We start from the raw sequence: 13,698 nt of genomic DNA, 5'->3' as shown, positions 1-13,698 counted from the left end.
TGAAACACAAAGTGTGAGATGGGCTATATCAAAAAATGAAGCTATGGGTGAGCTGAGATCGGATCATAAAAGGTCTTGTGTATCATGATGAGGAGCTTGTAGTGTTTTATAATCAAAGAAGACTTATTAAAGGGTTAGAGGCAGAAAAGTACAAGATCAGATATGTTTTGGATCCCTTGCTCTGGTGGCAATGGTGGGCCTAGGACTGGCGGCAGACAGTATACAAAGCTGTTGCATTGGTGTGAGCCTGAGGTGATGGTAATAGCTGAAATAGGGCAGTGGTGATATGGATGGAGACAAGAGGATGAGTTTTTAAAAATGTTTATGAAGTAAAATTGGCAGGGTGTGATATGTTCAACAGGGAGAGAGGGAAGGGAGCTTTGATGGTGATTCCTAGGTTTCTTATTTTAGATAAGTAGGTAGATAATGAAAATCACTAGAAGAACCTCAGAGCAGGAGCCATTTTAGGAAAGAGAATGAGAAATTAGTTTTGCACATGTTGACATTGAAATTCTCCAGGACATCCAGAGTTGGAGTGGCTTTGTGGTGAGGTGTACAGCAGTCAGTCAGAGCTATGTATGTCCTAAATTAAGGGAGAGGCAGTGCTGAAGGTTTGGTTTGTCCAGTTTGTAGCTGGCAGTTGACATCAAGAGAGTAGATAAAGCCACCCAGGCAGAGTAAGTAGAGTGAGAAGAACAATTGCCTGGTAATGGAATCTTGGGGCACACTGACTTTAAAGGAGTTCATGCAAGAATAGGAGCCATTCAGAGAAAACACAGGAGGCAGATCAAAGCTAGAGAAGGAAAACCAGAGGGATGTGAGGTCCCAGATGTCAACTCAGTAGAGTGTGGCTGGGGGAGTAATCAAGACAGCAGAGAGGTCCCAAAAGCCTATTGTATGAGGCAGTTAGATGGTCACTGGGGACCGTGGCGAGAGCAGTATCCATAGAGGGGTAGGGTGAGAACGGAGGTAGAGGCTGCAGATGTGGACCCTGTGAGGCTAACACTGTGCTTAGCCATGGCCCTGAAACTTCCCTTTATGAGAGAGAGCACCCTGACATCAGCTTGCTCTTTAGTCAGTTATCTCTGTCCAGGAAGGTGAAAGGAAGCATGCTCAGAGAATGCAATATGCCTTGACAATATAAGGAGACTGCCTACTTAAAGAGTCAGTGAATAAATTGAAGACCTTCTCCAAAGTCTTCAGAAAGTCCTCATTCTTACCGTTGCTGACATCATGGTTTGATTTGTCAGCAAGGCACAGACTCAGCTTGCTGTGCACTGACATGGGCATTCCAGCTCCTTGCTAGCACGCAGGTGATGCTGTGGCACTGGGCTCACACCTGTCTTCCCACACTGCATCGCCCTGCAGATTTACTCATGTGTGGCTTGTCTTCAGGACCAATACTTAGTTCTAATGAAAATTTTAAGATTTTGAGAACAGCTTCACATTAAATGTTCATTAGAGTCCAGTCTTATTTAACAGGCGGTTGCATCCTTCAATAATTTGATGTCTCCTTCTCCAACCTACTTTTCACTCCCTGCAGGACTTCAGCTTTCAGTCCGCTCATTTCCTTGATGCCCCTACACTTGCTTCCCATTGAACTGAAACAGAACCCTTTGCGCATCCTTTTTGTCTCCTCCACCTGCCACCTGTGGCTTTACTTCCTTCCCTATCTAATGCAGGCCCCATGGTTCATTACTTTAACTCTCTTTCCATCTTGCCATTCTGACTTACCTACCTAGTGAAGCCCCTCACCCTGGCTCAGGCCGCAGCCATGCAGACTGATGCTGCCATTCCACATCCACAGTCTGCAGTCTCTAGCCGCTGCTGAGCGTAGAGTGCTACCAACGAGTCCTCATTATATATCCCTCTGCAGCTTGTAAAGTATCTCTATTTTCCTAACCCACTCGTCTGTACATGTTATGTGGTCAGTAAGTGTCGACGGATTCTGAATCTAAGCATAAAGCAAACTTTTAAAGGCAGTGTGTTCAAGTTTTAAGGGACATTCACAGTTTGATTTATAACATATACTAAAAACCTTTTATTGTCACTTTAAATGGATTATCTCTATAAAGCTATTTTTTACAAAAGGAAATACTCAAATCTAGAATTGAAAAAAAAGAAAAGAAAAGGAAGTTGGAGAGCCCAGGGAATTTCTAGGCAGGCTGGATTACCAGGCTCTGAGCCTGAAACATCCAGAGTCCTAGGCAGGTATGTTCTTCTAGCCACTAGTGAAACCACCATTAGCTGTCCTCTCTGGGCACCAGACACCCCAGCTCACACTGCCAGCTGACCTGGATTCTGAACATTGCCCCTGAAGGTGCTGCCATCATTTTCTATGGAAATTATGTAGAAATGCCACCAGACACGTCTGAATGTATTTTGTCCCCATCCCTGCTTCTTTGCCTCACCAGTTTCCAAGTTAAAGAATGGAATGGGTGCTTCTGATAGGCAGAGCCCAAGTCATACACCAACACTCTAGCTGCAAGGGAGGCTGGAAAAGTATTTTGTATTTTCAGCATGTATAATAGGAGAGGGCTATGCCTCATTAGCTGGGAATCCCTCAAGCATAGAAAGGGATTTTAGATTACCCCTTTGTTTTCATTTTATATTAGGACTACAACCCAAATTCTGGTAAGACTTAGTTTGATTTCTAAGCAAGCTCATTTGAGATACTAAAAAGATGAAGATTATAGGTTTGATTTCCATTACTGGTTTTATGATGTTACCTCTCTTCTATAACCATACTCAGTAGTCTAATAAATCATTTCTCCGATACCAAGGAAAATTGGGTGTTAAGAATCTATGGATTATTCTTTGCAAAACCATCCTGACCTTGGCATGGCGGGGTGGAGATTCAGATTATAGACCTTGTTGATGTACAATTAGTCTTCAATAAAATGCTAATGTATATAAGTAACTGTAATAGTCTAAGGTAACTGGATAAATTTTATCACTGAAGTTTATCATTTTATCTTACTCTCTTCAATTTTTAAAACCTTATCAAATATGTGAAAAGACAGTTATTCCAATAATTAATGTCAACAATTCAAACACTTCAGGATGTCTTCCTGAGCATCATAACGTGTTAAAAATCATGATAGATTAATGAGTCTTGAGATTTCTTCCTGAGGATGCAGACATATCAGGACTGTCATCTCTTCAGTTCTCTTTAATTAACTGACGGTTTTAAACTTTGACTAATTGCCCTTTCGGGGAGTGGTGTGTGTGTGTGTGTGTGTGTGTGTGTGTGTGTGTGTGTGGTGGAGTGTTAAAACCAGTCTTGAGAGATGTTGAACACCATTCAAGCTGATAGTGTGTTGTTTTGATGAAAGAGAAATAAACACAATTCTAATAACTGATAAAACTTTTATTCTATTCTTCACTCCAGGAGGTACATATCTAACCAATAAAGTATATTTTATCATTAATATAGAATGAATTATTTGGCATTAAAACTAAAATAACCACCTTTTACCCTGTAATGTAATGGCAATAAATAGCTAGATGAACTGTTTGAATTCTGGTTCTGCTGCTTAATTGCCATTGGCCTTGGAAAAATCACTTTGCTTCTCTTGGCTTCAGTTTCTTTATTTGAAAAAAAATAAATAGTATCTATTTAAATGAATTTATATAAGGTAAGCACTTAGAACAATACCTGGTACATGGCAGGCAAAAAACTCAATAAATGTCAGCAAATTATTTCCGGAGTTTATTGATTTATTTTTTAACTTTTTTTTTTTGACATAATTTCAGATTTATAGAGAAGTGGCAGGAATAGCCCAGTCTTTGTATAACCTCCACCCAGGTTCCCCAAACGTTAATATTTTACCACATTTGCTTTGTCCTTGATTCTGTGTGTATCACTTTGTTTCTAGCCTTTAAAGAGTAAGTTGCAGTCACTGCACCCTTTCACCCTTAATTATTTCAGAGTATGGTTCTTAAAACCAAGAACATTTTTTAATGTATCCACAGTGCAGTTCTCAAAATCAGGAAATTATCACTGATACAACATTATTGTCTAATCTATAGACTTGATTCAGATTTTGCCAGTTGTCCCAATAATGCCCTTTATAGCAGAAGAAATCCCAGATTGTGCCTTTTATCTACTGTCATATCCCTTTCATTCTCCTTAACTCCTTAAAAAGTTCCTCGTGGCTTTTTTGGTCTTTTAAGACCTTAAAATTTTTCATACATACAGGCCAGTTATTTTGTAGAATGTTCTTCAATTTGAGTTTGTTCCCTCATGTTTAGACTCAGGTAATGAATTTTTTGTAGGAATATCATAGATATACTGTGTTTGTTATAGATATACTGGGCTGTTAACCTTGATCATGTGGATAAGATGGGGTCTGCCACTGTAGAGTTACCACTTTTCCCTTTGAAATTAAATCTATGTAAAGGGAGATACGGTTAGACTATTAGTAACTTTTTCCCCCTATAATGGTTGATTAAGAACCATAGAATTACTCCATAATTTTTTATACAAAACAATACAATTAAAAAGTAATGATGTGGGGTCATATAAATCAAAATTATTAGAACAGAAGTGCTGCTGAATTTTATAACACTTGCTAGACATAAATATTTGTAATAGCTTTAATTTTCATAGCTTTAGACTTACAGTGAAATAGGTAGTTGTTTTGGTTTGATATGCACTCAACCATATTTGAATCATGTCTGACATGATTGACATCCGGCTTCCTGACTGATTTGAAATATATGACTCTTGTTGGCATTTGGGGGATGAGGAATTTGTTTCTAAGTGCAGCATTTGATTCTTTCTGCATTATTCAAATTCCCATACCTGTTCCTCTCTTTAAAAATATATTGTTTTTAACTTCAACTCTGTGTAAAGAAGAAATCATGAGGAACTAAGCACTTAGCTAACAAGATCTTAAAATCACCAAATACTGTGACCAAGAGATGCTTCGCCATATGTTGGGAGATAAGTATAGAAGGTACCTGGATCCAAACATTCCCGGGGAGTGAGAATGAGGGTTCCTGAATAGATATTTTGCCATTTCCTTAATTTTTACAATTAAGCATATTTCAGTCTTAACCAGACCATCATGCTTTGTGGATATAGGAAGAAAAATGACACAGGTTATCTCTCTAGCTAAGCGGTTCTCAACCTGTGGGTCGTGACCCCTTTGGCGGTCGAACGACCCTTTCACAGGGGTCGCCTAAGACCATTGGAAAACACATATATAATTACATATTGTTTTTGTGATTAATCACTATGCTTTAATTATGTTCAATTTGTAACAATGAAAATACATCCTGCATATCAGATGTTTACATTACGATTCATAACAGTAGCAAAATTACAGTTATGAAGTAGCAACGAATATAATTTTATGGTTGGGGGTCACCACAACATGAGGAACTGTATTAAAGGGTCGCGCATTAGGAAGGTTGAGAACCACTGCTCTAGCTACTAACTCTTCAGGCTTTCTGAACTGGCTTGAACCCTAGAGGTTACATCTGAGAACTAAACCTCATGTCATCCACAGGATACCAGGCAGGTTTGTTCATTTGTGTTAGTAGGTTAACATATGGACTTCTAATTAAAATCTGTTGGAGAATATTATTACGTGGAGGATTGTATTAACCATGTAGTGTGTTGGGATAGTGCTGGGTGACTGTCATAATTTCCACTGCTACAGTTATAAAAAGGAGAATAAAGTCGGTTCTTTTTGTTGGGAAAGAAGATTTCATGTTATCTATATTTGCAGGCTTTCTGGCTCACATGCGGGAGGAATCCTTGCTGCGGGGGTGTTTTCATTTTCTCGTCTAACATGGCAGTGGTCCATCGCAGCGGAGGTTTTTAGCTTAAACAATCTGTTTGTGGGGCTGCTTATGGCTCTTACTGTACATTTCGAGGAGGCAGCAACCGCAAAAGAAAGATCAAAGGTAACCTATTTTGAGCACAGTGAAGTCACTTTGTGTTTTTATTTTTAGATAGATGCTGTGTTTCTTTTAAACTTTGGTTTAGATATTGTTTATCTGTTCTGATTACTGTCAAGGTAATGTAGGCATATTGAGAGAGAAAATATTCTCAGGTCTTTTACTGTGGACCATGAGAGACTTTATAAAACATGGGATTTCCCCCCCCCCCCCTTGGAGTTCAAAAGTTTTTTGGAGAAGGAGGGAATTCTGAAATCCCCTTGATTCCTATGGGAAAGATAGGCTTGTTGGTTAATTCCACCATAGTGTGTGTGTGTGTGTGTGTGTGTGTGTGTGTGTGTGTGTGCGCGCGCAAGAGAGAGAAAGATGGTAATATGCCAAGCTCTAGATTGACCACTTTAAATTATATACAATTCTGGTAGAGTGACTTATTACCCAATTCCAAAAAAAGGATCAAATTTGTACTTTTTAAATTCTTTATTGTTGAAAGTATTACATATGTCTCCTTTTTTCCCTGTTGACCTCTCCCCAAATTTGTACTTTAGAAGAGGAGAGAACCAAATGTAAGAATGAAGTAGTTCAGAAGAGATTACAATGAATTCTATGATAGGCACTATCATCAAGATAATTTGAAGCTCGAAGGAAGCCTGTCTCCTAAGAGCTTACAGTCTACACATTGGAAAATGCCAAATCATCTCTGTATAGGCAGCACTGTGTTGTTAGGGAATATAGAACCAAAAAAACCATTGTGGTTATCTGTGGCTTCCGTAACACATCTGCGATACTATTAGAGTTTTTTGTTGTTTAAAATAAACTTTTTTCTGATTCTGAAAACAATGCATGTTCAAAAAAAAAGTAAAAACACCACCCATTGATAACCAGGTTTTAAATAAATAGTGTTATATTTCATTTATTTAATTTATTGGGAGAAAAAGTAAAGCAAATATTGTTGATTTTAGTTACAGATTTTACTCAAATAAGAATTATATGACATCCTATTACTGTTAGGACTTATCTAGTCCTCATACAGGACTTTCTGAAATTTAGTTTGAAGACAATTATTTAAGGTCAAACTGAAATGCTTTGATAAGAATGAAAAATATTAATAAAAATAGTGGTGATAAATATTAGTGACTGGTAAAAATTGACTGCTTGTGTCTAAGCAATTGAATTTTAATCTGACCTGTGGTATGCCTAGTTTTAATATACAGAATAGTTTTTTTTACTATTGTGCTTACTTAGAGTTTTAGGTGAATATTTAACTTGTTTTTCATTTTTACTTTATTTTCAGATAGCTAAAATTGGTGCTTTCTGCTGTGGCCTTAGCTTATGTAATCAGCACACAATAGTACTCTATGTTTTGTGCATAATACCATGGGTTCTCTTTCGACTTTGCAAAGAGAAGGTAGGTTTTGAATTTTGTAAAAATCAAAGTTCATAATATTTTATTTAGGCCCAATACAACATATGTCACCATGGGAATTTACTTTTTATTTTCAGTTTCATATATTGTTTAAATTACCTTAGGTCCTAACAACATTGAAAAAATAGGATTTTTGACAAAAATTCTGCCGTATTGATTACAGTGGCATCTGGCCTGTTTTGTAATTTTCTTATGGATTGTGAATGGGTGGGATCTCCGCTCAAGCAGCAGGAATGCAGTTTCCCAAGATCTGAGCCCTGGTTGCTTTGTCAGCCCGGCTTCCCTTCTCCATCTCTATCTGATCCTCAGCAGTTGAGCCCTGCAAATGCCCGCAGTGGTCCCCATGGGGTGAGATTCGAGTAGGCTTCCTAGAAAGCATCCTGCAATGCCGGAGGAGCTGGATGTCCACTGGGAAACCGTAGCCCCAGGGTGTCCTCTCCGTGCAGTGCTGTGCTGGCCCCACCGGAGGGGTGGTGCAGTCGCTTCCAACGCAGTCCTTCTCAGTCTCTGTGTTCCAGGGACAGGCTCCGGCCCCAGCCTGGGTTCGGTACTTGCACAATGGTGTTTTGTCTATGGATAGCTGCTGGTTGGTCTTTTTGTGAGGAGACTGAAGTCAGGAATGATCTATGTTACCAACTTAATGGTGTCACTCTTAGCCAGGTGTCTGACGTCCGAGAAGGTACATTCAGATGTCTGAGAGGTGCGTCCTCTGGCAAGAACCTGACAACCAAGTGTTAGATGGTTGAGAGGGGAGGCCATGCTTTGTGTAAAACATGCAGGACTCAGAGCTGACAAGTTAGGAGGCTGGTTTGAGAGCCTGTTGGCCCTGTACTGAGGCCAGCTACTGATGAAGGATGAAATTTTGGGAAGAAAGACTCTTCAAAGGACCTGTCATTTCCATAATTTAAATAACAGAGGCTAGAAAATAAGGTCTACCAATGGAGAGACAGGGTAGTTGGATTTGAGGCAGAGGAAGAAGTCCTGAGTCAGTTGGTTGCAATTCTGGCTGCTCACTTGAATGATCTGGGAAGCTTTGAAAGAGTGAATGTGTTTTTATATGTGTGTACATATAGGGTGTCCCAAAAATGCATACACACACTGAATAATTATAAAGCATGTTTATTAAAATACATTTCATTTTCAGAATTGAGCTATGAGCTGTTAAAGCATATATACCTTTTTTGGGACACCCTGTATATTAATGTATGTATCTGTGTGTGTGCATATATATTTATGTGTGTGTGTATTTATATATTTATGTGTACAGGATGAGGCTTAGACACTGATATTTTTTAAAAGCTCTCCAGGTGATTCTAGTGTATGCACAGCTAGGACATGGAACCACGCTCCTGGGCCCTGTGGATAGCTTTCATGTAACTGTCTCCTGTTTCTTTCCTGCACAAAAGGAAAATTCTGCAGCAGTTGCATCTTGCCATTCTGTAATATGCAGAAACTGCCAAAATGCAAGCATTTACTTTCTTTAAGACTGCTTTTAAGAATAGCAAAGGCATGTTGTTCAGTTAGTTATTTCTTACACTCTTTTCATGCTGTCATTTTTTATGTATCTCATTACCACTTCAGGAATAGCAAATCAGTACTATAAAAACACTCCATAATCAATTAAAAATGTTTATTTGAAAATATTGATATAAGTCAGCTGCTTGTTGTACATCTGGTGAATGTGAATCTTGATTCTTATATCCATTGTCACATATGAATTTCCCTTTTTTGTAAAGAAAAAAATTGGCAATTTCCAATGATGATATTTGTAAGAGACCCCCTTTCCCGATTACTAAAGCGAACACTATTTAAATCTTTGTAGTAGTACACCAGAATTCTTTTGGACTTAATCTTTATAAGATTTTGTCAATATTATCCTTCATTTTAGAGGTGTGCAAATGAGAAATATATTCTCTATAGAGGCAACCTTGTTATATAGAACAACACATTTCCTTTAGTACTTCATTCTATGTGTAAACTGAGGATAAAGAGCATTTGGGTGAGCTGGGAGGTTATTTAAAAGCTAGCTTCATTTGTGCCAAATATTTCCATGATATAACCCAAAATCTTGTAGAAAGATTCATATTATAATGTATAATCATAATAGAGCATATAGCTAAAGTCTACTCCTGATGAAGGTGATGAAATGAGTTTGCATTAGGACAATATTTGGGGGCATATTCAAAATCAACTGAACAACGTAATCACTTCCAATTGGGTTATCTCTGCAATGCTGCATGTCATGACATGGTTTTAATTTTAAAAGATGCAATAAAAATGGTACTTAAGGGTCTTCGCTAAAATTATTTGCTTCACTCAGATTTCACCTGCCATGCAAAGGAGTTCAGGCTGAGCAATTTTCTAGTAATCCCTGGTAATCAGAAGGTTTAACATAGAATTCTGTGGTGACTTCATATAAATTGAGAGATCAACGCTGAGTAAACATAGTTGATGTTTTCCTTGATGTGTTCTTGAAGTTCCAGGATGAATCTACTAGGATAAACATTGTCATACAACACCCTGTGCTCTGATGCAGGAACTCTCCTGGGGCTCGGTGTTGAAGCTGAGTCTGTGCTTCTCTGCTGGTTTGCTGCCCTACATCTATCTTCCTATCTCATCCTACCTCAATCAAGCCCGCTGGACCTGGGGAGACCAGACAACGGTGCTGGGATTTTTGACTCATTTTCTCAGGGAAGAATATGGAACATTCAATCTGGTAAATTTATACTTAAAGCTCTTTTAAGGAATAAGTGGCAAAACTTCCGTGTTCTGCCTGAAGCTCTATTGAAAGAAAGAAAAAAACAATCAATGTTTGTCAGTGGCAGTATGTAGAATTTTTATTTCAGTTATTTATGGAACAGATTTGCCAATTGAAATGTGACATTTAACATATGTAAGAAAAAAAAATGGGACCCCTTAACCTGACGTTGTACCGCTTTATATCCTGAATGTATTTTAGGGTAACAAGCATTCAAAAGGCTCTGCCGCCAGCACTTGGAAGCATTTCCGTAGTGCTGGGGGTCACTTTGGGCTCTTGGTCTGTGATTTAAAATATCTGAAAAGATTAAAGGAAAAAGAAAACTCGATTTTTAATTTACTTTGACCAAAACGTTCTTTTTATATATTTGATGAATAGTGTTCATGTTAGTATTTAGTGTAATGCCTATGTGTAAAGGCTTTATAAAATGTAATTTCACTAAGTGTGTAAAATTTACTATGTCCTAAAGAAGGTCAAAAGGGCTTGTTTTTCTTTTTTTTTTTAATTAAATCTTTATTGTTCAGATTACATTTGTTCCTCTTTTTTTTCCCCCCATAACTCCCCTCCTCCCAGTTCCCGCCCCACCCTCCGCCCTCACTCCCCACCCACTGTCCTCATCCATAGGTGCACGATTTTTGTCCAGTCTCTTCCCGCATCTCCCATTCCCCTTTCCCCTCCAAGAATAGTCAGTCCATTCCCTTTCTGTGTCCCTGATTCATTATAATCACCAGTTCATTCTGTACATCAGATTATTTATTCACTTGATTCTTAGATTCCCTTGTTGATAGATGCATGTTTGTTGTTCACAATTTGTATTTTTACCTTTTTCTTCTTCCTCTTCTTAAAGGATACTGTTCAGCATTTCGTATAATACTGGTTTAGTGGTGATGAACTCCTTTAGCTTTTCCATATCTGTGAAGCTCTTTATCTGACCTTCAATTCTGAATGATAGCTTTGCTGGATAAAGTACTCTTGGTTGTAGGTTCTTGGTATTCATCACGTTGAATATTTCTTGCCATTCCCTTCTGGCCTACAAAGTTTCTGTTGAGAAATCAGCTGACAGTCGTATGGGTATTCCCTTGTAGGTAATTGAGTCTCTTTCTCTTGCTGCTTTTAAGATTCTCTCTTTGTCTTTTGCTCTTGGCATTTTAATTATGATGTGTCTTGGTGTGGTCCTCTTTGGATTCCTTTTGTTTGGGGTTCTCTGTGCTTCTTGGACCTGTAAGTCCATTTCTTTCACCAGGTGGGGGAAGTTTTCTGCCATTATTTCTTCAAATAGGTTTTCAATATCTTGCTGTCTCTCATCTTCTGGCACCCCTATAATTCTGATATTTGTACGCTTGAAGCTGTCCCAGAGGCTCCTTACACTATCTTCGTATTTTCGGATTCTTTTTTCATTTTGCTTTTCTGGTTGGGTGTTTTTTGCTTCTTTGCATTTCAAATCTTTGACTTGATTCTTGCGCTCCTCTGGTCTGCTATTGGGTGTCTGTATAATATTCTTTATTTCAGTCAGTGTATGCTTAATTTCTAGTTGGTTCTTTATCATAGCATCGAGGGTCTCATTAGTTTTCGTGAGGCTCTCATCAAGTTTATTGGCTGCTTCTAGCACATTATTGCAAGCCCTCAAAATTGCGTTTTTTAGCTCTGTATCCTCCATTTCTGTCATGTTTTTTTGTCTCCGAATTTTTTATGCTTTCTTGGTGCACCCCCTTGTGGTCTTTGTGCGCAGTCTTGTTCTAGTTGAGCCTTGATTGTTGTAGTTAATACTAGAGGGATTTGACCACCAGGCCGACTGGCTGTGAGAATCAGCTGTGGGAAAACTTCTGTCCTCTGGAGAGGTGCTAATCTAGCCTTTGCCTGAGGCGATCTGGCAAATGGCTCTGCGCAGGGCTTGGGCGGGGCGGGTCCCAAGGGATCAACAGGGCGGGCGGAGGGAGCAGTTATGGCTGCTCTCAGTCCCGTTCCCAGAGGCTCTGCTTCTCAGAACCCCAGCAACAGCTGCACACCTCGGAGAGAAAGCTGCCCTCACGTTTCAACTGATGCCAGACAATCCCGCTTCTCCCGTTTGAGTCTGAGTCCCTAGAGACTCGCCCGGATCTGGAGCTCAGAGTCTGAGACTCCCTCCTGATTGAAAACGACAACCACGCCCTCAGCCACCAGCCCGCTTTGTGCGCGCACCTCGGTACCTTTATATTTTCCACACTGCGCCTCCTCTGAGCCTCAGAATGCTGTTCTCTTTCCTTCTAGTTGAAGAGTCTCTCCTCAGCCAGCTTTCCTGTGGTTCTGGGTGATGTCTGTTCCGTCTTTTAGTTGTATTTTTGAAGTGGTTCTTTGCGGCAGCAATCTCAGGTGTTTACCTATGCCGCCATCTTCGGTAATCCGGGCTTGTTTTTCTTAAAACATATTAGGGGAAAACACTAAAGTGGTTACCGTATAGGTTATCTGAAAAATCAAAAGATAATCAGATGGGTTTTTATTTTAATATAGACAGTTGTATCAGACTTTTCATGGTTTGTGCTTTTTTGTGTCTTAAGAAGGCAAATCTCAAAAAAATACATATTATATGACACCATTTATACAAAATTCTAAGCCATGCAAAAATTAAACAATCTATTTCTCAAGGATATATACAAAAGTAGTAAACCTACATATTTTAGAAAATTTATGGGAGATGAGGAAGGCCAGGCTGTGTGAGATACCTTATGTATTCATGTAGTTCTGTTTCTTAAATGAATGGTAGAGCTATAGATTTTTAAAAACTATCACTTAAATATACATTATACTAGAGGCCCAGTGCACGAATTCGTGAATGGGTAGGGTCCCTCGGCCTGGCCAGTGATTGGGGCCAATCAGAGCCATCTTGCCCAGTCCCGATTGGGGCCAATAGGGGCCGGCTGACCAGGGAGAGGGACTGCGGGAGGTTGGCTGTGGGAGTGCACTGACCACCAGGAGGCAGCTCCTGTGTTGAGTGTCTGTTCCCTGGTGGTCAGTGCGCATCATAGCAACCAGCCCACCAGTTGGTCGGTCGCTTCAGCTTTTATGTATATTGATATATTGTTTGTATGTTAAAGATATCCTAATATATAAAGAGCAAGGGTCCGTTACAACCTAAACATCCGGAAGGACAACCGAACACAGGCTAGGGTCCCGGCCCGTACGGTGGGAGTCAGTCCTGGGTCCTGTCCGCCCGTGGCACGACGGTGGGAGGGAGCTATGGGCCCTGACCGCTTGCTGCGCAGTAGCGGGAGGAAGCTGTGGGAACAGAGCCATGCTGCCATCAGACTGGCCTCTTGTTCCCTACCCCCAGCCTACAGGCTCCGGGAAACGGAGCTATGGATCGGACTGGCCTCTTGGTCCCTCCCCCTTCCCGCAGGCTCTGGGGAACTGGAGCCATGCTGCGATTGGACTGGCCTCTTGGTCTCTCCTCCCCTTTACCCCCCTCCCCCACTCCCCACCCCACCCCCGGCTCGCAGGACCGGAGAACCACAGCCATGTCGAGATGGAACTGAACCCTACCCGAGGGGTCCCAGATTGTGAGAGCCTGCAGGCTGGGCTGAGAGACACGCCCCCCCCCCACACCCCGAGTGCACGAATTTTCGTGCACTGG

General features: G+C 40.2%; 1 protein-coding gene across 2 annotated transcripts in view; it reads left to right on the top strand.

The window, feature by feature from the left end:
• TMEM260 (transmembrane protein 260) overlaps positions 1-13,698 on the top strand; it is a 57,144-nt gene that overhangs the window by 18,710 nt on the left and 24,736 nt on the right. For both annotated transcript variants that reach the window (XM_006099781.3, XM_023763423.1), the window contains exons 4-6: positions 5,739-5,916; positions 7,202-7,315; positions 9,870-10,049. In XM_006099781.3, coding sequence (XP_006099843.1) covers positions 5,739-5,916; positions 7,202-7,315; positions 9,870-10,049 — 472 coding nt within the window. The remainder of the gene's footprint in view (positions 1-5,738; positions 5,917-7,201; positions 7,316-9,869; positions 10,050-13,698) is intronic.

This window comes from Myotis lucifugus, unplaced genomic scaffold, assembly GCF_000147115.1.
Source record: "Myotis lucifugus unplaced genomic scaffold, Myoluc2.0 scaffold_284, whole genome shotgun sequence".
In the NCBI taxonomy this organism is placed as follows: Eukaryota; Metazoa; Chordata; class Mammalia; order Chiroptera; family Vespertilionidae; genus Myotis; species Myotis lucifugus.
Note: the sequence above shows the minus strand (reverse complement) of the source record. Positions and strands in the feature narration are given on the sequence as shown.